The 19,827-nt window shown below is 55.2% G+C and overlaps 2 protein-coding genes across 3 annotated transcripts in view; one reads left to right on the top strand and one right to left on the bottom strand.

Annotated features, from left to right (window-relative positions):
- The window catches only part of BRD3 (bromodomain containing 3), a 34,048-nt gene extending 20,405 nt beyond the window's left edge, over window positions 1–13,643 (top strand). The window contains exons 7-12 of the mRNA XM_055318985.1: window positions 1,372–1,500; window positions 3,874–4,065; window positions 5,191–5,432; window positions 8,467–8,759; window positions 9,568–9,696; window positions 11,395–13,643. Of these exons, the coding sequence (XP_055174960.1) occupies window positions 1,372–1,500; window positions 3,874–4,065; window positions 5,191–5,432; window positions 8,467–8,759; window positions 9,568–9,696; window positions 11,395–11,510 (1,101 nt within the window). The 3' untranslated portion in view covers window positions 11,511–13,643. The remainder of the gene's footprint in view (window positions 1–1,371; window positions 1,501–3,873; window positions 4,066–5,190; window positions 5,433–8,466; window positions 8,760–9,567; window positions 9,697–11,394) is intronic.
- Window positions 13,644–13,787: 144 nt separating this feature from the next.
- BRD3OS (BRD3 opposite strand) lies at window positions 13,788–19,066 on the bottom strand. Of its 2 annotated transcripts, none has more exons than XM_055319004.1 (3): window positions 19,012–19,066; window positions 15,925–17,865; window positions 13,788–15,848 (listed from the first exon to the last, which is right to left on the bottom strand). In XM_055319004.1, the coding sequence occupies exon 2, from the start codon at window positions 17,337–17,339 to the stop codon at window positions 17,085–17,087; it is 255 nt and encodes an 84-aa protein (XP_055174979.1). In that variant the 5' UTR covers window positions 17,340–17,865; window positions 19,012–19,066; the 3' UTR covers window positions 13,788–15,848; window positions 15,925–17,084. The 2 variants fall into 2 exon arrangements, with proteins under 2 accessions (XP_055174979.1, XP_055174972.1); XM_055318997.1 differs by lacking the exon at window positions 19,012–19,066 and adding an exon at window positions 18,734–18,843.
- Between the last annotated feature and the right edge of the window lie 761 nt (window positions 19,067–19,827).

The following is a 19,827-nucleotide window of genomic DNA, read 5'->3' as shown; positions in this document are numbered from 1 at the left end:
GTCCTGGCTCTGGGCTGGCAGCGGGCAGCTGGCCCCCTTGGCCCCGGGCAGGGCTGCGTGTCTGTCTTGTCCGCCCTGCACAGTGCCCTGGCCGGGACTTGGGCTGGGGGGACAGGGGCCAGGCCTTTCATCTGCATGCACCCCTGCGGGTCAGAGACGAGGACGTGGAGGCTGGAGGGCCCACCCCAGGTGAGTTGCTGGTGGAGCGTCCTGGGATCCACTTCTTTGACTCTTGAGGCCTGGAGCCGGCAGGGCTCACAGCACCTGGAAGGGGGCACTTTTGACCTCAGTGACGCTCCTGCCCCCTTTATTTATTTTTTTAACTTTTGTTTTTTTTAGAATTTTTTTTTAAGATTTTATTTATTTGTTCAAGAGAGACACAGAGAGAGAGGCAGAGACACAGGCAGAGGGAGAAGCAGGCTCCCTGTGGGGAGCCCGATGTGGGACTCAATCCCAGGACTCCAGGATTATGCCCTGAGCCGAAGGCAGGCGCTAAACCACTGAGCCACCCAGGCGTCCCTCCTGCCCCCTTTAACCCCTAGAGCTCTGTGGAGCCAGTGAGGATGGTGACTCCAAGCCACACAGCCAGGGGCGGCTGAGCGGGGAGCCCAGGATTCTGTCTGTACAGGTGCCAGCCGGGCAGGCTGTCGGCTCCTGCAGGCCCCCTTGCTGACAGGATGGCCCTGACTCATGGTTTCTACTTGACCCCACCCAGACACAGAGAGCTCACTCCCTCACCAAGCAGTTCCCTTCCACTTGCCCTTACTGTGAGCCACTATCTTGTGTGTGTTGATGGTCGTGCTTCTGTTGTGCACATGCAGGTGCCTTTTGTCTCTCTCCCAACCCTGCCTTGTCCTCCTGGGTTGGCTGGGACCATCTGGTGAGTCCTGCAAGGGGGAGGCTGGCCAGCAATGCCTGGATTCTCTTGGGGACGAAGTCAGTGTCCTGATCTGTGAACTGAGTAGACATTCTGCCCGAGGTAGCAGTGACTTACTGGAGGCTCCGCGATCCCCCTGGAGCTCTTCCTGTCAGGGACTTCGCTGTATAAAGTGACCCAACGTGTAGAGCTGAGAACTAGAGCAAGGAGACGTTACAGGGCGGCTATAGGAGCCAGGATTCCTGCGTTGCCCTCCACCCAGGGTGGCTGCCTCCCCTCCCTTCCAGGCCCTTGAGTCCCACTCCCATCCCACACTCTTTCTGGGGTCTTGGGCTGGCCGTGGATGGTGGTCGTGTGCTGGGTCGTGTGCTGTGCTTGGGCTGGGCCGTGGCTGGTGGTCGTGTGCTGCTGGGTCGTGTGCATGCACGTGGGGTCTGGCTGAGCCCCAGAGTGCCAGGCAGTGCCCCTCACACCCTGCTGCTTGTGTGTTACAGAAGAAGATGGACAGTCGCGAGTACCCAGACGCGCAGGGCTTCGCTGCTGACATCCGGTTAATGTTCTCCAATTGTTACAAATACAACCCCCCAGACCACGAGGTGGTGGCCATGGCCAGGAAGCTCCAGGTAACCCGAGGCTCTCAGGCAGGGATCCTTCTGGGCATTGGTGGGACCAGCAAATTAGGGTGGGTGCCCAGGAAAGACACAGGGCTCTGTGGGAGAGCCTCACCCACATAAAACCTTTCTCTTGAGTGGTGCCCAGTGTGGGCCAGGCCCCACACCTGCTTCCCGGGGACATGGGGGTGAACAGGCCAACCTCTGCCCTCCAGGAGCTGCAGGCAGAGCTGCAGGGAAGGCACCCTCCGGGACAGGCTCATGCTCCAGCAGCGGGGGAAGAGATGAGAAGGCAGGCATGCCTCCTCCCACCACTTCACTTTGCCAGGGGGGTTTTGTCATGGGCCTGCCGGTCAGGCTGCTGGAAGCTGGGTCACGTGATGGTTGTGCAGCCTTTTCTGACAAAAGCAGACAGTTTGGGGGACAAGGTGTGGGGACTGTAGGGAAGGTGAGTCTGGCCTTCTGTGTAGGGACCCATGTACCTGTGCCCTCAGGTCTCACACACATGTGCGACTTTCTGCCAAAGTCTGGGTGCTGCCCACCTATTTCTGTGTGGGTCAGTGCACTCTCTGTATGATGCATTGTTGCGTTTTTAAATAACAGCATCAACATTTTTTAAAGATACTTTTTAAAAATAATTTTAGAGATAGCATGCAGGTGCAAGCAGGAGGAGGGTCGGATGGGGGAGAGAAAATCTCAAGCAGACTCCCCGCTGAGAGTGGAGCCTGGTGCAGGGCTCCCTCGCAGGACCCCGAGATCATGACCTAAAACAAAATAAAGAGTCAGACACTTAACCAACTGAGCCACCCAGGCACCCTAATAGTACCAAAATTTAAACATTATGTAATTGAAAGGCTTTTTTTTTTTGGAGGAAAGAGCAAAAATTGCGGATCTCTACTCTCTTCTAGCAGTCCCCTCCCCCGCCCCGCCCCCGGATGTAGGCTGTTTGTTATGTGAGGTGTTCCTAGTCTTTGCTTAGAACCCTTTTAAAAACCCGTGAAACAGCTCACGGTGTCACCCTTGACCTCCCAGGACTCAGAGGAGGGAGGAGGGAGAAGCTATCTTTCGTGCTGCTGGGTCTTCCTGCGTGTGAGCCTTTCCCAGGCTCTGCTGTTGCTGGCTGCACCCTCTGTGGACCGGCTCTCACTGGGAAGTATGGCATGGCAGTCTTAGTAGCCCCAGGAAGCAAGCAGGATCTGTAGTTTTCTACGGAGACCACGCCCCACTGTGTTTTGGAACAAAAGACTTTGTAAAATCCTACTCCATGTTGGCTCTGTGATACTCCTAAACCTGGTAACTTGTGGTTTCGCTTAATAAGGAAGCCAAGCAGTGCTGGTGGCAAATCGGGTGTGCAAGCAGAGTGCAGAGGCCAGTGGCTCTGGATCTTTTCCTGCAACAGCTGGTTCTCAGCAATATGTGCACAGAGGCCACCAGTCTCGATTACCAATGGCTGTTCGGTAACTGCACTAGTGCAGTCATGCAAATCCAGCGCTGGTGTCGGAGCCCAGCATTGAGGCAGCCTGCTGTCAGTGCTCCTCTAGGCCATGTGCCAGGAGCAGGCCAGGCCGCTGTGCACATCTGTGCTTCTGGGAATGTCTTTATCCCAAGAGGAGAGTCTGGGACCAGAACCTGGATGATGCCTTGTCAGTAGGTTGGGATTTTGTGTGAGCTGATATGGATTCCGGTGTATGGGCTTAGCAAAGAGAGAGCTCCCATGTGGCTGTGCACCCCCATCTGAAATGAACCTAGGCTGCCAGGAGAGGGAACCTTGGCTGGGAGGTGTCCCTGAGGGCCTGGGTCCTGTTCTGTTCTGAGCTGGCCAAGGGGCTTTTCAAAGCCAGTTTTGACAGGATAAGACTTGTGCCTTTGAGCCAACTTTTGGGCCCAGCTTGGAATGAGATATATGATGCTATGGTAAAATCCTAGGGCGAGAATGGGGGAGAATGTGAACTGGCCCCCAGACCCAGCATCTGGGGGCCCTGCAGAGGTCATAGGTCAGAGGTAGGAACTTGGGAGCTGCTTTGCAGTGGGCGGAAGCCTATAGGGCCTCAGACCCAGAAGTCAAAAGGATACGCAGATCTTGACAAGACAGAAGGCTTGTGTGCTTAGTAAAGGGAGTTTGTGGACCAGTTCCTAGAAGGCTGCACCTGCGGTTGTTGGCCCCTGGTCCCTGCCCCAGACCTGCACTCAGTGCCTGGACAGGGACAGAGGGAGGGAGGGAGGGTGAGCAAGCTGGGGTGGCCCAGTCCCCCTCGAGGCCTGGCCTTTGAAGTAACTGCAGGTGCAGCTCTGAGTGCATCTCAGGGACGCTCAGGTGTGGGTCCCCCACTCTAAGGGGCTCCCCATGGGCGTCCAGGACCTCAGGTGGCCCCTGCTTTCCCACAGGACGTGTTTGAGATGCGGTTTGCCAAGATGCCGGATGAGCCGGTGGAGGCGCCGGCACTGCCTGCCCCCGCAGCCCCTGTGCTGAGCAAGGGTGCGGAGAGCAGCCGCAGCAGCGAGGAGAGCTCCTCGGATTCAGGCAGCTCGGACTCGGAGGAGGAGCGGGCCACCAGGCTTGCGGAGCTGCAGGAGCAGGTATGCCACCGGGCCAGGCCGTCCTGGGCAGGACGAGGGGAAGGCATCAGCGCCGAGGGCCCCTCGGGAGTGCCTGCAGATCAGGGTCGTGCCAGCCTGACTTGTGTTGTCTGTGCCTGGGGTCCTGCTGGGCTCTGGGTGCCTCATCCGCCATGGAAGCATCTAGAGGGTGCTGGCTTGTGGCTGCTGTAGGAACGAGGTCGTCCCACTTTGGTCTATCTGACAGGGAGGAGAGAGCAGAGTAGAAGTGGCTCTGTGGTCACTAGTGTGAGGTTGCTGTTTGACTTTGGGCTGAGCCTCTAGAGGTGACACCACAGGGAAGATGGTCCCGGGTGTACACCCAGTGGCCCCGGATCTGTGACCCCATTTCCTCTCCAATGAGGTGGAGCTTATGGGCCCTCATGACCCTCGGACGTTGCTGAAATGAGAAGTATGTAAAGCACTTAACATGCTACCCCATATGTGTCGGCATGGGGTAAACATTAGCTACTGGCCCTGGATCATTTTAATCCTGCATATTTACCATGTGACATCCAAATGGCTTCTTTTTTTTTTTTTTAAGATTTTATTTATTAATCATGAGAGACACAGAGAGGCAGAAAGAGGCAGAGACACAGGCAGAGAGAGAAGCAGGCTCCATGCAGGGAGCCCGACATGGGACTCGATTCCAGATCTCCAGAATCAAGCCCTGGGCTGAAGGCAGCGCTAGACCGCTGAGCCACCCGGGCTGCCCTAAATGGCTTCTAAAAGTAGCTGTTGAAAATCTCCTTCGTACAGATGCATAAACCTCTTTGTAGAGTTGACTTTGTCTGAAAATGTGGCGAGTAAAGCATTAGCTGCCTTTTATCAAGTTGTTACTGTGCCACCTGCACTGGTCCCCACCAGGCTCATCTGTCCACCTCTTGGCCACCCGTGAGCCATGTTTCAGGTGAGGATGGTGAGGCCCGGCAGCTCTCCAGCACTCACAGGGGTAGTGAGGGCCAGGTGGGGCTTTGATGCCCTCAGCTCCTGGCTCACCTCCCCGGTTGAGGTAGCTCCAAGGGGAGCCCAAGGCCCCCCGCCATCACCCGTGGCCCTCTTGGGCTATTCCCAGGGAGCCCTGCTCAGCTACCTGCTATTTTCCAGCTGAAGGCTGTGCACGAGCAGCTAGCCGCCCTGTCGCAGGCCCCAGTGAACAAGCCAAAGAGGAAGAAGGAGAAGAAGGAAAAGGAGAAGAAGAAGAAGGACAAGGACAAAGACAAGGACAAGGAGAGGCACAAGGCAAAGTCTGAGGACGAGAAGAAGGCCAAGGTGGCCCCACCTGCCAAGCAGGCCCAACCGAAGAAGGCTCCCGCCAAGAAGGCCAGCAGCACAGCCACAGCCAGCAGGTGGGTTGTGGCGCCCTTCAGGCCCCTCCAAGCCCAATGTTGTGTGTCCTCAGTGCTTGTGTGGCAGGAAGGGTACTAGGTTTGGGCCTTTGCACCATGGCTGTGGGTCCTTGGGACAGAGACTGGGCTGGTCCATGGAAAACAGGCTGGGGTCCTTGTTTCCCACCTTTGGGAAGAGTACAGGGATAAAATGAGGCCTCTGCTGGGAAGAGTGGGCTCTGGAGGGTATCACTTAGCTGTCCTTGGGGCTAGCCTCTCGATCTCGGGTACTAGAGTGGTCACACTATCTGGCACAGACCTCGGCATCTCAAGGCGTTGGGCTCGTTTCCCTGATTTGGGCTAGGGGTTCTATCTGGGGCATTGCGCCTTGGCACAGATTCTTCTTTCTGGTCCACCTCCCTCTGTCTTCCCTCCTGCAGTGCCAGACACTGCCCTGAGGAATGCCTGCCACAGACAGGACAACAGGGAGATGAGGATGGGGGGAAGGCGCTCCAGGCCAGCATGCCTCTCCTGCAAGGTAGAAGGAAGGCTTCCCAGAGGAGGGGTGACCGCTATGCAGGAGCAAGCCCAGCAGCAGTCAGGACAGGGTTCTGAGAGTCAGGAACAGTGGCGACAAAGCTGTGGGGGCCAGCAGACACATTGTAGGAATTAGTGGGAATTAGGACAAAGTTGGCTGCACTGAGGAATGGAGACTGCTTTGGGAAGAGGGGTCAGGAGAGGCCGCTGAGGTCGGCCAGCTTTGTTGAGGCCTCTCGTTTTATCCTCTGAGCAGGTGAAGGGACATCATGAAGTGCTTGAGCTGGAAGTGGTCAGATCCTAGTCAGTGTGGAGAATGGAGTGGTGGGATGCAGGAAGAGGAGAAAGGACAGCCCGGGAGGTTTTGTGGCTATGCAGGCAAGAGAGGCCGGGGTGGCCATGGAGGGGGAGGCAGAAGGGACAGGCCTTGGTGCCTGGAGGCAGGAAGACAGGGCCATGTGGAGCTGGGGGTTTGGGCTCTGGCAGCTGGGTGGTCTGCGGCATCATTGAGAGGTGGTGGTGGGAATGCTCGAGTATTGTCCTCCCCCCATCCTCCCCTTCAGAGGAGAGGCAGAAATCAGGTTTCCTCATAGTGTCCATCTGGATTTGGTGTCAGCATAATACTGGCCTTGAAAATGAGTTGGGAGGTGTTCTCTCCTATTTTCTGGATAGATTGATTGATTTCTGGATAGATTTATAGAGTTGGCATTAACTGTTAAGTATTAAATAGAATTCCCCAGTGAAAGCATTTGGGCCTGGAGTTTTCATTGGTAGAAAGTTTTTAATGATGAATTCAGTTATCTTTTAGGTACCGGACTAGTCAGGTTATCAGTTTCATCCTGAGTGAGTTTTGGGTATTTGTGCCTTTCGAGACATTGCTCCATTTCACCTGAATTGTGGAATACGTGTGCCCGTATTGTCCTTTTAACATCTGTAGGGCCTCTAGTGAGGTGTCCTTTCTTTGGTAATTTGTCTTTTTTCTTGGTGAATCTGGAGAGAAAATGATTTCTTTTATTGGCTGTTACCGGTATTTGATGTCATTGGGTTTTACTTGCTTTCACTTCCTTTTCTTTATGGTCTTATTTTTATCCGTTCCTTTTGCTTGCTTTGGACTTAATTTGCTCTCTTAAAGTAGAAACTAGGGTTATTGATTTGAGACCTCATTTTTAATGTAATCATTTAATACTATATATTTCTACCTAAACACTACGTTAGCTGTACTCCACAAATTTGATATATGTGATTTCATTTAGTTTAAAATATTTTCTAATTTCCCTTCAGACATCCTTTTTGATCACAGGTTATTTAGAAGTATGTTGTTTAATTTCCAAGTATTTGGAGATTTTTCTGGACATGGTTCAGTTACTGGTTTTTTATTCTATTAGGGTTAGAGAACATACTGTGTGTGATCTTGATACTTCCTGTTAAGATTTATTTTATGGCTGGGAACTGGGGAATGTTCCATGTGGACTTGAACATGTGTTCTGCTGTTGGATTGAGTGTTGCCTGCATGTCAGGTTAATTTGGTTGATGATGTTGTTGGGGTCTCCTCTCTTTTTGCTGATTTGCTTTATCAATCACCGAGAGAACTGTTGACTCCCCAGCTGTAATTGTGGATGTTTCTATCTCCCTTTGGTTCTATCAGTTTTGCTTCATACGTTTTAAAGCTTGGTTTTCAGAGGCACATACATTGAGCACTGTGATGTCTTCTTGGTCAGTTGATCCTTTTCTCACTATGCCACGTCCCTCTTCTTCCTGACCTTGTTCTGAAGTCTCTGCTATCTGAAGCTAACACGGCCACTGCAGTTTTCCTTCATTTAGCATTTGCAGGGTTTCTCCCCATCTCCTTAGTTTTAACCTACTTCTGTCATTGTACTTAACGTAGGGTTTGAGACCCATGTAAGTCGGGTCTTATTTCTTATCCATCCTGATTATGTCTTTTTAGTTGGTGTGTTTAGACTGTTTACATTTAATGTAATGATTGATAAATTGCATTTTGGTTTGCCATTTTATTATTTTCTGTTGTCCCTCTGGTTTTTATTCCTCTGTCCCCTTTTCTGCCTCCTTTTGGATTATTTGAATATGGAGATCAGTTTTTGACCTGCTGAATGAGATGCCTGTAGGGTGTTGAGAGGAACTGACCACTACAGTCTTTTATGGCCAAGGCCTGGAAATCCCCAAGTTGGGAGCAACTTCTGCTCTGACCTGTGAAACAGAGTCTTCTCTGTCCACTCCCTGCAGGCGCATGTGCAACGCTCAGACAGTCCACCTGGCTTCTCTGTCCTGGGGCACCACTTAGGGCTTGCCTCTTGGTAAAAGAGCCTGGTTCTGGAAAGGAAGAAGGCCAAGACAGAATGGGGATGAGGGGCAGAGGCTCTGTTGGGCTGGGGGGATGGAGGCAGGGGCTCTGTTGGGCTGGGGGCTCCACGGGTGTTGGGAGGACAGGGGGTAGGGGCTCTGGGCTGGGGAGAAAGGGGTGGGGACTCTGTGCCACGATGTTCTTTGCCTTGTGCCTCAGGCAGCCGAAGAAGGGTGGCAAGCAGGCATCAGCCTCCTACGACTCGGAAGAGGAGGAAGAAGGCCTGCCCATGAGCTATGACGAGAAGCGCCAGCTCAGCCTAGACATCAACCGGCTGCCCGGGGAGAAACTGGGCCGGGTGGTACACATCATCCAGTCCCGGGAGCCCTCGCTCAGGGACTCCAACCCCGATGAGATAGAGATTGACTTTGAGACTCTGAAACCAACCACTTTGCGGGAGCTAGAGAGATACGTCAAGTCTTGTTTACAGAAAAAGCAAAGGAAGCCATTCTGTAAGTTGTGGGGGCTGAGCACCATGCTCACCATCCCTGCCCTCATCCCTGCCTCCCCTCCTCCCCTCTCCTGTAGGCCTAGATGGGGAAAGCCAGGTAGTGGGGCAGGTCACTCTCCTTGTCCACTCCCACCATGTGCCCTAAGGATACCTGTTTGCTCAGCTGGGCCCATCTTCCCTGCTGTGGGGCAGGTGGGCAGCACCTGCCTGCCTTGGCTGTCACCGGGACGGGCAGGACCACTGGGTTGGCCCCATTCATTCAAGTGCCAGTTAAGGTTGCCACCACAAGCCTTCCTGGGGCTCCATTTGGGACCAAGGTTGCAGGTGACCTCTTGATGGTCCCCAGCCAGGACAAACCAGTTAGTTCCCTTTTGCCTGGAGTGAGGGTCCAACCTCCCAGGATAGACATCTGCCAGGCTAGCCCAGGCTTGCCCAGGAAGTCAGTGACTTTACTGGATGGGGACAAGGCACTGCCTGGGGTAGCAGGTCCTGGAGAGTGAGAGGCAGCCCTGTGGCAGCAAGAGAGCTGGGCAGTGGCCCTGGCCCCAGGGAACACCGGGGGTGTGCCCTGTCAGTGGGCCCACGTGCTTCCTCCTGGATGGAGTCATGTGATCCTTGCAGTCAGGTGCACCTGACCCTGGGTAAGTTCTCCTCAGACTCAGAGGCAGTGGCACACGCTGTGGGGGCCCAGCACACGCTATGAGCATCCGGGATGGCTGGATGGCACCTGGCGGCAGCTATGCACCTGTGGTGGCCACCTGTCCTCTGTCTGTCCCACCACACCATCTCAGCTCTGTGCTTTTCTCCAGCCACAAGTGGGAAGAAGCAGGCGGCCAAGTCGAAGGAGGAGTTAGCTCAGGAAAAGAAGAAGGAGTTAGAGAAGCGGCTACAGGACGTCAGTGGACAGCTGAACAACAACAAGAAGCCTGCCAAGAAAGGTAACTGTGTGCGGGCCGCACTGCTGCCAAGGCATGGGGTCATGCTGCAGCCCCAACTGCTTCTCTCTGTTGAGGAGGGAGGGTAAGTGGCAGGGGAATGGCCGGCAGATCCAGGCTTCTGTCTGCGGCTCTACCAGCTGAGAGGTGCTGTGCCCTTAGATGAAGCTCCTGAGTCTGTGAACTGGGGACCAGGACCCTCGTCCTGCATGGAGGCTGAGCAGATGGAAGGCATGTGTGGGAGCGCCCTGTGCCAGAACCCCCAGGGAGGACTCTTCGGGAGGGCCCAACTGTGGTGTTTAGGGCTAGACCCCATGGTCCTGGCCCCTGGCAGCAAGTTTTCTGGCTGTCCCAGACAGGAGAGAGGTTCCAGCTCCCTATCCCCAGGTCCTGTGCTTTTGGACTACAGGGTCTTATTTTAGGTGAGCAGGTGACTTGACTGCATATCTCTTTTTCTCGAGCCTGCAAGAAAGGGCAAATCCCTGTTTCCCAGCCGCAGGGATGGTGCGGCCCAGGTAGTGAGTGGTCAGAGGCACAGAGGGGCTGGGTGCCGCCCGTTGCCTGGTCCTGCTTGCCCTGTCTGCTCCCTCTGAAGGGGGAGGGTCCCCTTAGATTGCAGAGTAGGTGCCACCCATCAGGTGACTGACTGATGGGTATCTTCACACTGCAGACCTCCCCCCATGCCCTATTACTTCCTCCTAGTGGACTGCATTTGGGTTTTGTAGACTCTGGCGTATTTCCATAGTTGTATTGACCCCTGAGGTATTTTTACTCACACTTCTGACACCAAATGTGTGGGCTTTTGCTCACACTAGTTCTGCAGTCCCAACTCCAGGTAGGGGTCCGACCATTCAGTTCAGGTGTGACACTGCTTACTCGGAGTTAGCTTAGAGCCTGCAGGTGGGGGGGCTCACCCTCACAAGACTGCCCTTCTCTCAGACGCCAGGTGCAGGTCCTGGGCCTGCCTTGCCGCTGACCAATAATAGGCTCTACACTGGGGCTCCCATGACCCTCCACTCAGATTTGAAAGTTTGCTAGAATGGCTCACAGAACTCAGGAAAGCGCTAAACTTACTGTATAGTTTTTCATAGAGAATACAAGTTAGGAACAGCCAGGTGGAAGAGATGCACAGGGCAAAGCATGGCGGGGGTGCCAGCTTCCCTCCCTCTGTGGGCGTGCCACCCTCCCCGCACCTCACGTGCTCCCCATCCCAGAGGCTCTGGGAATTGAGAGTGTTATAGCACTCTGTCTCCGGCACCTCTGGAACTCCCTTCCCTGGAGTTCCCAGCCACCATCACCCAGTTTTTCTGGTGATAGCCATACCCTAAGTCACTCATGAGCATAAACTCGAGTGTGATCCACTGGGGGCTGGGGGCTCCTTGTAAACAACCAAAAACATTGTTATCACTCAGGACCACAAAGGTATTAGGGGCTATGTGCCTGGAACCCAGATGAGGGCCCAACCCCTTTCTTGGGCTTCTATGGTTTCTCTACCGAACCATAACTTCATTAGTGTGGGCATCTGTTCCAACAAATACTTGGTTAATACTGATGGAGCCAACTGGGTCGGGAGCAGGCTGGGCCGAGGCTCGTGACGGGTCGGTGTGAGGCCAGTGGATGTTCCGGGAAAGGTTGCCCAGCCAGTGCAGGGGTGTATGGGGGTGCGTGGGGAGTGCCTCTCACCTGCTGCGTCTCCCTCAGAGAAAGCGGGCTCTGCGCCCTCGGGAGGGCCATCCCGGCTCAGCAGCAGCAGCTCCTCCGGGTCCGGGAGCAGCAGTTCCAGCGGATCCAGCTCCGACAGCAGCGACTCAGAATGAGCTCTGGACTCGCAGATCAGAACAAAACCAGCGATGTCGCACACGCCGAAACTCTGCAGTGTTCCTTTCTCTGGTTAATATACTACTTTGGTTCCACGGCGTGCAGGTTTTCTTTTAAACTCAGTGTTACGGTATCTTCCAGTTTTTGCTTTAATAGGTCAAAGATCTTTCTCGTGTGTACGTGAGGCTTTATGAGAAGGTGTGAACCTGCATAAAGCCTTCCCTTCGTAACTGAGTTGAGTTGCTTGGAGACGGCAACTTCAAACGCTGACCTGATGACCGTAGAAAAAAATGTCAGATGTGATCTGAAGTTTCTTGCAAAACCCCTTTCTTATGCCCAACCTGGTCTGTAGCTCCAGAAAGCATTGTTTGAAAGGAAGTTTCTCTGAGATGGTACTGCACCGAAGGCTGTCAGCTTTGCAAACAGGCGATGTCTCTGTCCCCCCAGCTCAGCCCCGCGGCTGGGGTCACCTCTTGCTGCAGGGTTGGGGGACTGTGGAGGTGCTGCGGGCTCCAGTCCGGGCTTCTGCAGGGGTGGGGAGAGGCAGGTGGGCACCGAGGGAGGGGCGTCGGGAGCTCCTGGGAGGGAACACGGGGGCCGCGTGTGCCACGCGCAGCTTTCCATACACTGAAACTTTTACCTCAACTTAAAAAAAAAAAAAGAAAAGATTAAAAAAAAAAAAAAACTAAAGGAGACTTTTTTGTAAGGTTCAGCAATTTTCTACGAAAGTCCAGCCCCATGTGTGTCCCCAACTCGTGAGCTGCCGCTGCTGCACACTCTGGAGCCCTTCTCCCAGTCTCGTGTATATATGAACACTTTATTTATTAACATCATTGGTGGTTTTTAAAAAAAAAAAAAAAAAAAAGAAATGCAGGCCTTTTCAGTGGTTCGAGGAGAGCCCCAGACCCTGCTCCGATGGCGGACCCGTGGCCTCCAGGTGCTGGCGTCCCGCCACCTGTCCGGTGCTGTCTCGTCTGCGCGCTCGCCCTCCCCGGGCCCTGCCCCACAGGGCTCTGTGTGTCCTCCGTGCCCGTGTGCGGGATTGGGAGACGTGCGGGCGTAGACAACTTCCAGCTGCAGCGCATTCTCGGTCTTCACATTTTGTGTGTTGAGTTCTTTTGTACTCACTTCTGGTCTCTTTAGGACTGTTTTAAAAGAAATCAATTTAGGGAACCCCAGTTATATAATATAAACTTTGTAATCTGAGAGAAAAAAATGTATAGTAAATCTAAGTCTTGATTTTTAACTTTCTATTGTAAAAAATAATAATAATAATATACAGAGTTTAACAGAAGGTTATGTTTTGGTTTTATTTTTTCCAGAGGCTGCCCTGTGGCCTTTGAGCGCAGGGACACCCCGCACTGCCTGCCTGAGCTTGGAGCACTGTGGCTTCGGCCGAGAGTGCCAGGGGCCAGCCGTCCAGGCCCCCCAAAGGGACGCCCCTAACCTCCCAACCCCTGGTGCAGGGCTCCTGCGGCCCTGTGCAGCCTTCCAGTGCAGCCTTCCCGCCAGCCAACAGTGGCCTGGCCAGACTCTCCCGGGGGTGGAAGAGCCTCTGGCCACGGGAGGGTTTGCTCCCTAAAGACCACACTGGGCTCCCTGCTTGAGCGTTTTCCCATTAGCACAGAAATAACAGACAGGGCACTGTCCCAGACCTCCCCGTGAGGACTTCCTGGAAGTGGGTGCTGGGGGCGGAGCTGTGGGTGGCCTGACCTGTGGTCCGGTGGTGAGTTTCCAGGTGGTTGGAGTGGGTGGGGGGTTCAGGTCATCAATATCCTAGTAGGGGGGCAGTCTATAAAAATCCTAAAGTGGATTCAGGTTCCACCGGCCCTTAGGATCACAGATGCCCTTGCCGGGCATGGAACCGATGAGGCAGCGGGTGGCGGGTTACCATGTTTCTTACTGCTGGTGATTCTGACGCTTGGTGAGTTTTGAGCCAGTTTGTTAAACTTTTCATTAAGTTTTGTTTATAATAAAAATATATGTGGATTTTCAACTTGACATTTTTTAGAGTTACCCTTGTGTTTCAAAGGTGTTTTCTAAGCAGATCCGTAATGGAATATTTAAACTAGGACTTTAAGGAATTAATACATGACACGACGGATGGTCTTACAGCAGGATCTCTCTGGCAACGTGCAGCGAGTGCACCTCCCTGAGCAGAGGGTGCCTGGGGGGTGCGGGGGGCTCCCATGGAGCACCTGTCCAGCTGCAGGCGTAGCGGGGGGCGGTCGCCTGTGTGAGCCGATAGGTTGGTGGGGAGTGTGTGGTCCTCGCCCCCAGCACAGTGGAAGCATTTCAGAGTACTTGGTCACCCGCTGGCTCTGCGGGACACACGGGTTCTGGAACACCTCTGTCCCTTGCCCCCCGGGAGGAGGCCGCTGGCCGCCATGGCACAGAGGGCTGCCATCCATTCTGAGCAGTGTAGCTCGATGGTGCTGTGGCTTCTTGAGGCTTTCCGTGCAGACTTCAAAGCCGATTTCTCTTCAGAGTTCGGGGTATATCCTCGGCCCCCTCGAGGTCAGCCTGTGCAGCAATGCACAGGTTCAGCCGTCTCCAGGTTTCTGCGTGTTGGGGAGACCGCAGTCAGGCCGGACTGTTGTGGCACGGAGAACCTGAGGGCAGCTCTCCATGGCCTCCTCTCGAGGGGAAGGAACCGTGTGTTTAGTAGGTGGGCCTCACGGGAGCCCTGGAGGCCCAGGGTGGGGGGCAGAGACCCCTGCTCGTGCTGGGGTGGCATCATCTTGCTTACAAACTGTAAGATATGTTTTCTTTTTGTTTCTGTTTTTGTTCTGCAACACCCACGTCTGTGACAGCCCTCTGGGAAACACCCCACCCAGAGAAGGACGCGTGCCGTGCCGCCCAGTGTAACCTGGTCCCCAGGACTGGCATAACGCTTCCGGAAAGTTTTCTTTTTTATATTTAAAATGTTACTTTTCTGTATGATGTGCATGCAAGTTTACCGTAACTTTTTCTTAAAAACTTTTTAGTGCCGTTTCTAGTATATTCCTGTAAATGTCAGTTACTGAAAATGAGTCCAATGTAAGTAGTTTTAGCTTGTTTATTGCAATGCTGGCCTCAACACAACAGAATAAAAATGGTAGAAAGTACTCTTTGATGTTTCTGGTAATCAAGGACCCTTCTCCTGGGGCATTTGTTTTGTTTTCATAATAAAACAACAACAAAAAAAAGGTGGCTGTATGTGCCTTTGCCTGTGCTTTCCAGCGGCTCCTGGGCTCGCACCCTGGAACGTTCAGCTGTTGGAAGTAGCTCTGGTCCTCAGCCTGCGTGGGAGGGCACCAGGATTTGGGGAACATCACTCGTCGTAGCCTTTCTTCAAAGGATCACAACCTTGGTCATGTTGCGGTCCTCGCTCGCTGCTCCCTCCTGTCCAGGCAGATGCTTCCCCCGAGCTCCATCCACTGCTGAGCCTGGTTCCAGGGCGTGTTCCCAGATGGCAGGAGGCAGACGCTGTCCTGTGGGCACAGTCGCATGTTTGCTGAAGTTTTCCTGCACTGCGTGTAGAGCCCAGCATGGAAGAGAGGCTCCTGTGAGGAATGGATGGCAGACTGGCACTCTGATGCTGTTTTCTGAGCGGTCGCGGCTGTTGGTGCCCAGCGCTGCAGAGCCGTCCTGGGTTCTTGGTGGCGCCCCCCAGCTGTCAACGGGCACCCTCCCAGTGACCCATCAGAACACACCATCTTTGTCTAGACGCCTACCCCCCCATCCAGGCTGACCTCCCCAAGGACGGGGACTCGGTGGCCCAGTCATGGAAGCCAGCCACCCTGGCTTCCCTCCAGCAGATGGTGGCTTCTTGTGCTCTAAGCAGCTTAGCGCCAGCTGTCCTATGAGCGGCCAGTGCCTGTGGGTCACCTGCACCCCTTGACCTGTGCAGACACTAGCCGCAGCCAGTGCTTGTCTTCCCAGGTACTGCCTCCATGCCTGGGTCACACTAACCACTTCCTGTTCTCAGGCCAATCCTGAGGGGCAGGTCTACATGCAGCACGGAGGCCTTCCAGATGAGTCCCTGAAGTCTGCTATCTTCCCAAGCAGGACTTAAACTGAAGAACCACAGAGGCGTGCCCTAAACTATCTCTGGGTAATCCCAGTGTCAGGGCTGCTGACTGCAGGTCTTGTTCCGTGTAGATGGGACACGCTTCCCTCTCTTTACCTCTGGGAGGTGATGCAGGAAATGTGGCTTCAGACCTCCTGACCCCATGCAGCAGGCAAACTGAGGATCCGTCACTAAGGACCAGGCCTCTGGCTAGACGTTGAACATTTGGGGAGTGCTCTGATCCAGCAGTTCCACTTCTGGGAGGCTTGCTGGTGAACTTGCACACCTGCAAAGAGAAGCACGTATGATGAAGCTCAGGACATGCCATATGCACAGCTGCAGTGGGAAGCATCTCTGCCTACCTGCTGGCTCACAGGAGCACTGCTAGTCCGACACTGAGAACAGGACATAGATGTCCATCTGTACAGCTGGGCAGGAGGGAACCCGCACAACGAGATGCACGGTGCAGGCCACGCCTTCAGAACCGTGCGCAATTGCACATGCAGGGCTGCTGGTGGTTGTCTGGGGAGCACACTTTGGCTCTGCTTTATGCATTTCTATAACGGGGTTTGTAGCAACCATTAGATTCTACCGTTACTGAAAAACACAAACCTGAAGCCAGATTAAGGTATTATGAATAAACAGATAAAAACAAGTGAGAAAGGAAGAAGTGTCCCAAAGATTATTTATTTAGAAAGGTCAGCTTTGACAAAAGCTATTCCCACATTTACATAGCCACGCAGACTTCAGTTACAACAGACGGGCACATCTTTTGCAGATGCCTCACAGAAACTGCCCCCAGATGCACCGAGGCCGCCTGCGTGGTGTCCTGTAGGGCACATGTCCAGCGCCCCATGGGTGACCAGCTGCCGCCTCAGCGCAGAGAGGCCAAATTTGCCTGTCAGTCCTGTGATGACATCTGAAATCCTGTCAGCAGCTGGTTGGGAAGAAGATAAGTCTTGGTTTCCGTGATGTTTTTGGATGCGCTCGCATGCTCGCCCCCAAGTGCCCGGAAGCTGGTGTAGAAGCTCCCACGGCGCACAGCACACGGTGCCCGTTCCGCAGCCAGCCTTGCTGGCGAAAGCCCACTGCTGCCCGCTTACTCCTGCTTGGCCTTCATGACGCTAATTCTGCCCTCTTTTTCTAGACCTGCCCCCTTCTGTAACAGGCAGGAGGCAATAACTGAAAACCCAGAAACTTCTGGAAAGGTGGTGGGAAGCCAGGGTGGCCGTCTTGCTCAGAAGCCTAAGAGAAAAGCAGCAACTAGCGGTGCCCCGGGCAGGTCGGGCCCGCAGCGCTGGCGGGGCTAGAATGGAGCCCAGGGCCCAGGTCCGCTGGGCCTGTGGACTGGTGATACTGTGGAGAGGGCTTGGGAGCCGCTGCCGGGACTCTTGGGTTCTTGGGTCATCACGTTCACTGTTCAGAATCTCCCAGTAAGGACTGGAAACCACCAAGGCCACTGAGTGGATCATGGCCTGTTCTCTGCGCAGCCTAGGGCCCGGGCCCGGCTTTCTCCCTGGAATTACATGATTGTACAGAACTTGGACTGGCCCGTGTCCCGGGGGACTCCGAGCTTGTGCCTGTCGCGGACTAGGATGGCCTCGTTGCCGTACTGTGAGTACCACATGCTGCGGCTCCTGCTCAGGTAGGTCCCAGGGGGCACAGACTCCAGCTGCTGCTGCTGCTGCTGCCAAATGAGAAGCGACGTGTCCCGGTACCGGAGCCGGGCGTAGCTTTCCGACAGGGCTTTCTCAGCCAGTGGCACACGGCCACTCATCACTGGCCGGCAGCTCCCTGCGCCTGGGCTCCTGTGCGCCGGGCCTCTCTGAGCCAGTGCTCAGCGTGGACAACCGCCCACTGCTTTACCCTAACGGCGCTCATCAACAGCTTTTTCAGTGGTCTGGTCTGAGGATTTCTTATTTAATTCTGGTAAAAACGACGAATTCAGGCCACGTGTAAGCAATACCCCTGGGAGTATGGCATTGCCACGGAACCTGAGAGGAGCCTGGCGACCTGGCCCGAGCTTTATCAGATGTACAGCTGCCAGGGACGAGGCACCCACCTGGGGGGCACCGGTAGGGCGTCTATGGCGATTCTGACCCCATGGCTTGGCCCACTTTACTTGAAAAGATGTATCTGGTGCCCTGCAGGAGGGGACATCGTCCAGCTAGACAGACGGTGACCTCCGTCCCCATATCCGCTCTCCAAGGATCTGTGTCTGGGTCGGATCCAGTGCCACGGAGCCACTCTGATGGACCGGTGCCTGCTCAGTGCCGTGTCCTCTGCTCTTGCTCAGGGTGATGCTACAAAGAAATGGACGTGTGGTCAGGTCGGGAGATGGCCCAGCGTCCTGGGGAGGCTTTATGGCGCACAGTCTCCACTCATTTTGGATCAGAGCATCCAACCAAGCTACTGGAGCGTGTCATGATTTCGGTTGTTGTCCCATGACCCAGATGATGAGCCTGCATTTAAGGGGCACACCTGTGACTCCTAGTGCTTTTCTGAACTAACAGGGATGGTGGGTAGGCTGCCTCTGGGAGCGCCTGAGGCCAGATCTGGGAAATAAGCCCTAAGAACCTGAGTGAGAGCACAGGTCTCAGGACCCGTCCAGGCAGGTGCCCCGCCTGGGAGGGGGTTTGCTTAGGCTGCCCAAGCTGGGGGGCAGCTGGGCGCTCCGCCACCAGGACCCGCTTTCTGCTCCAGGCGGCTGGGAGACCCCTAGGCTGGACAGGACAATGACCTCAGATGGAAACCAAATGGAAGCATCCACCGACCGCCCTCCCAGTGCCTTCCCAGCCATGCAAGATTTTCCTCACCCGGGGCTGGGCCCGAGAGCCCTTCATGGCACCTCTGGTTACCTCCCCAGCATCCTGGGTCCTCCACCCACAGCTGCTTCACCCAGGGGTTTCCTGGTCACCCTGTCCAAGCCCCCACTGCCCACGTGCAGGACCCGGGGCCTCCCCCCCATCGCTACCTGCCCCCATATCAGCACCCGGGTCCCTACTGCCTCCCGCCCCAGTCACCGAAGGCCCCGTCACCTCCTGCCCCCCATCTCCCGCCCGCCCTCACCTCCTGCCCGTCGCCCGCACCGCCCCCCCGCCCGTCAACTCCCGCCCCGGCCACCCGAGTCCCCATCGCCCCTCCCGCCCCCTCGCCTTCTGCCGCCGTCACCTCCCGCCCCCGTCGGCGGCCCCCGTCGCAGGCCGGCGCCCCAGTCCCCCGCGCCGAGGGGCCGTGGAGGGGCCGCGGGGACGCGCGGGCGGCCGGGCGGGGCGGGGCGGGCTCGGGCCGCGTTTCCATGGCGACGCCGCAGGCGTGCCCAGCCGAGCGCCGAGTTAGGGATGGGCCGAGGCGGGGGCGGGGGCGGGGGCGGGGGCAGCAGCCCCGCGGGAGGCGCGCCCAGGGCGCGGGTCCCGCGGCCTCCCGGTTGGTCCCGGAGCTTTACTGACCGTAGTCTTGTGTTGCTGGGGCACTTCTGCCTCTCTGTAGCTTTTGCTGTCCGCATTCTCGCTTCTAATCTACACGTTTTAAAAATGATTGTGGGGAGGAGCTAGATGGGTGCTGGGGACTGAGGGGCGCACCGGGGATGAGCGCTGGGCGTTATGGGTAAGTGATGCATCACCGAATTCTGCTCCTGGAACCAACATCGCATTCTGTGTCAACTAAAATTTAGATAAGAATCAAAAATGAATTCAAGCTTGTCCCCAGCGCCAGAATCACATCTTGAACTGCCCTGCCCCCACGCTGTCCCTGGGAATTCTGCTCCCCCTCCAGGCATACCCCAGGAACACCCTCCCGTGGCCTCTGCGCTCCCTTTCACGGAGTGTATTTCATGGCTTCACAACACTGATGAAGAAGTGGTCAAGGTGGGCGTCCGTGGGGCGCTGCACCTCTACCCTGGCACCCCCACCCCCAGGGCCCGTCCCCCACAAGGATGCAGAAGGTGCACAAAACAGACCAGGTGCACCTGAATAAGGTCACAGGAAAAACAGTCTATGATACAACAGTAAAAAGATAACGAGAAGACAACATATGCTTTTCATGGTTAAGAATATATATTTCTTGGATAAAAAATAAATTTATAAACTTAAAAAAAGAATATATTTCTTGGGCAGCCAGGGTGGCTCAGCGGTTGAGCGCTGCTGCCTTTGGCCCAGGGCGTGATCCTGGAGACCCGGGGTTCCAGGCCGATGTCGGGCTCCCTGCATGGAGCCTGCTTCTCCCTCTGCCTGTGCTCTGCCTCTCTCTGTGTCTCTCATGAATAA

Source organism: Nyctereutes procyonoides, unplaced genomic scaffold (assembly GCF_905146905.1).
Source record: "Nyctereutes procyonoides isolate TBG_1078 unplaced genomic scaffold, NYPRO_anot_genome, whole genome shotgun sequence".
Lineage (NCBI taxonomy): Eukaryota > Metazoa > Chordata > Mammalia > Carnivora > Canidae > Nyctereutes > Nyctereutes procyonoides.
This window is presented reverse-complemented; position numbering and strand designations above follow the sequence as displayed.

Coding starts and splice junctions, on each gene's coding strand:
- BRD3OS (XM_055319004.1), bottom strand. CDS start 17,339: ATGAGTGGCCGTGTGCCACTGGCTGAGAAAGCCCTGTCGGAAAGCTAC.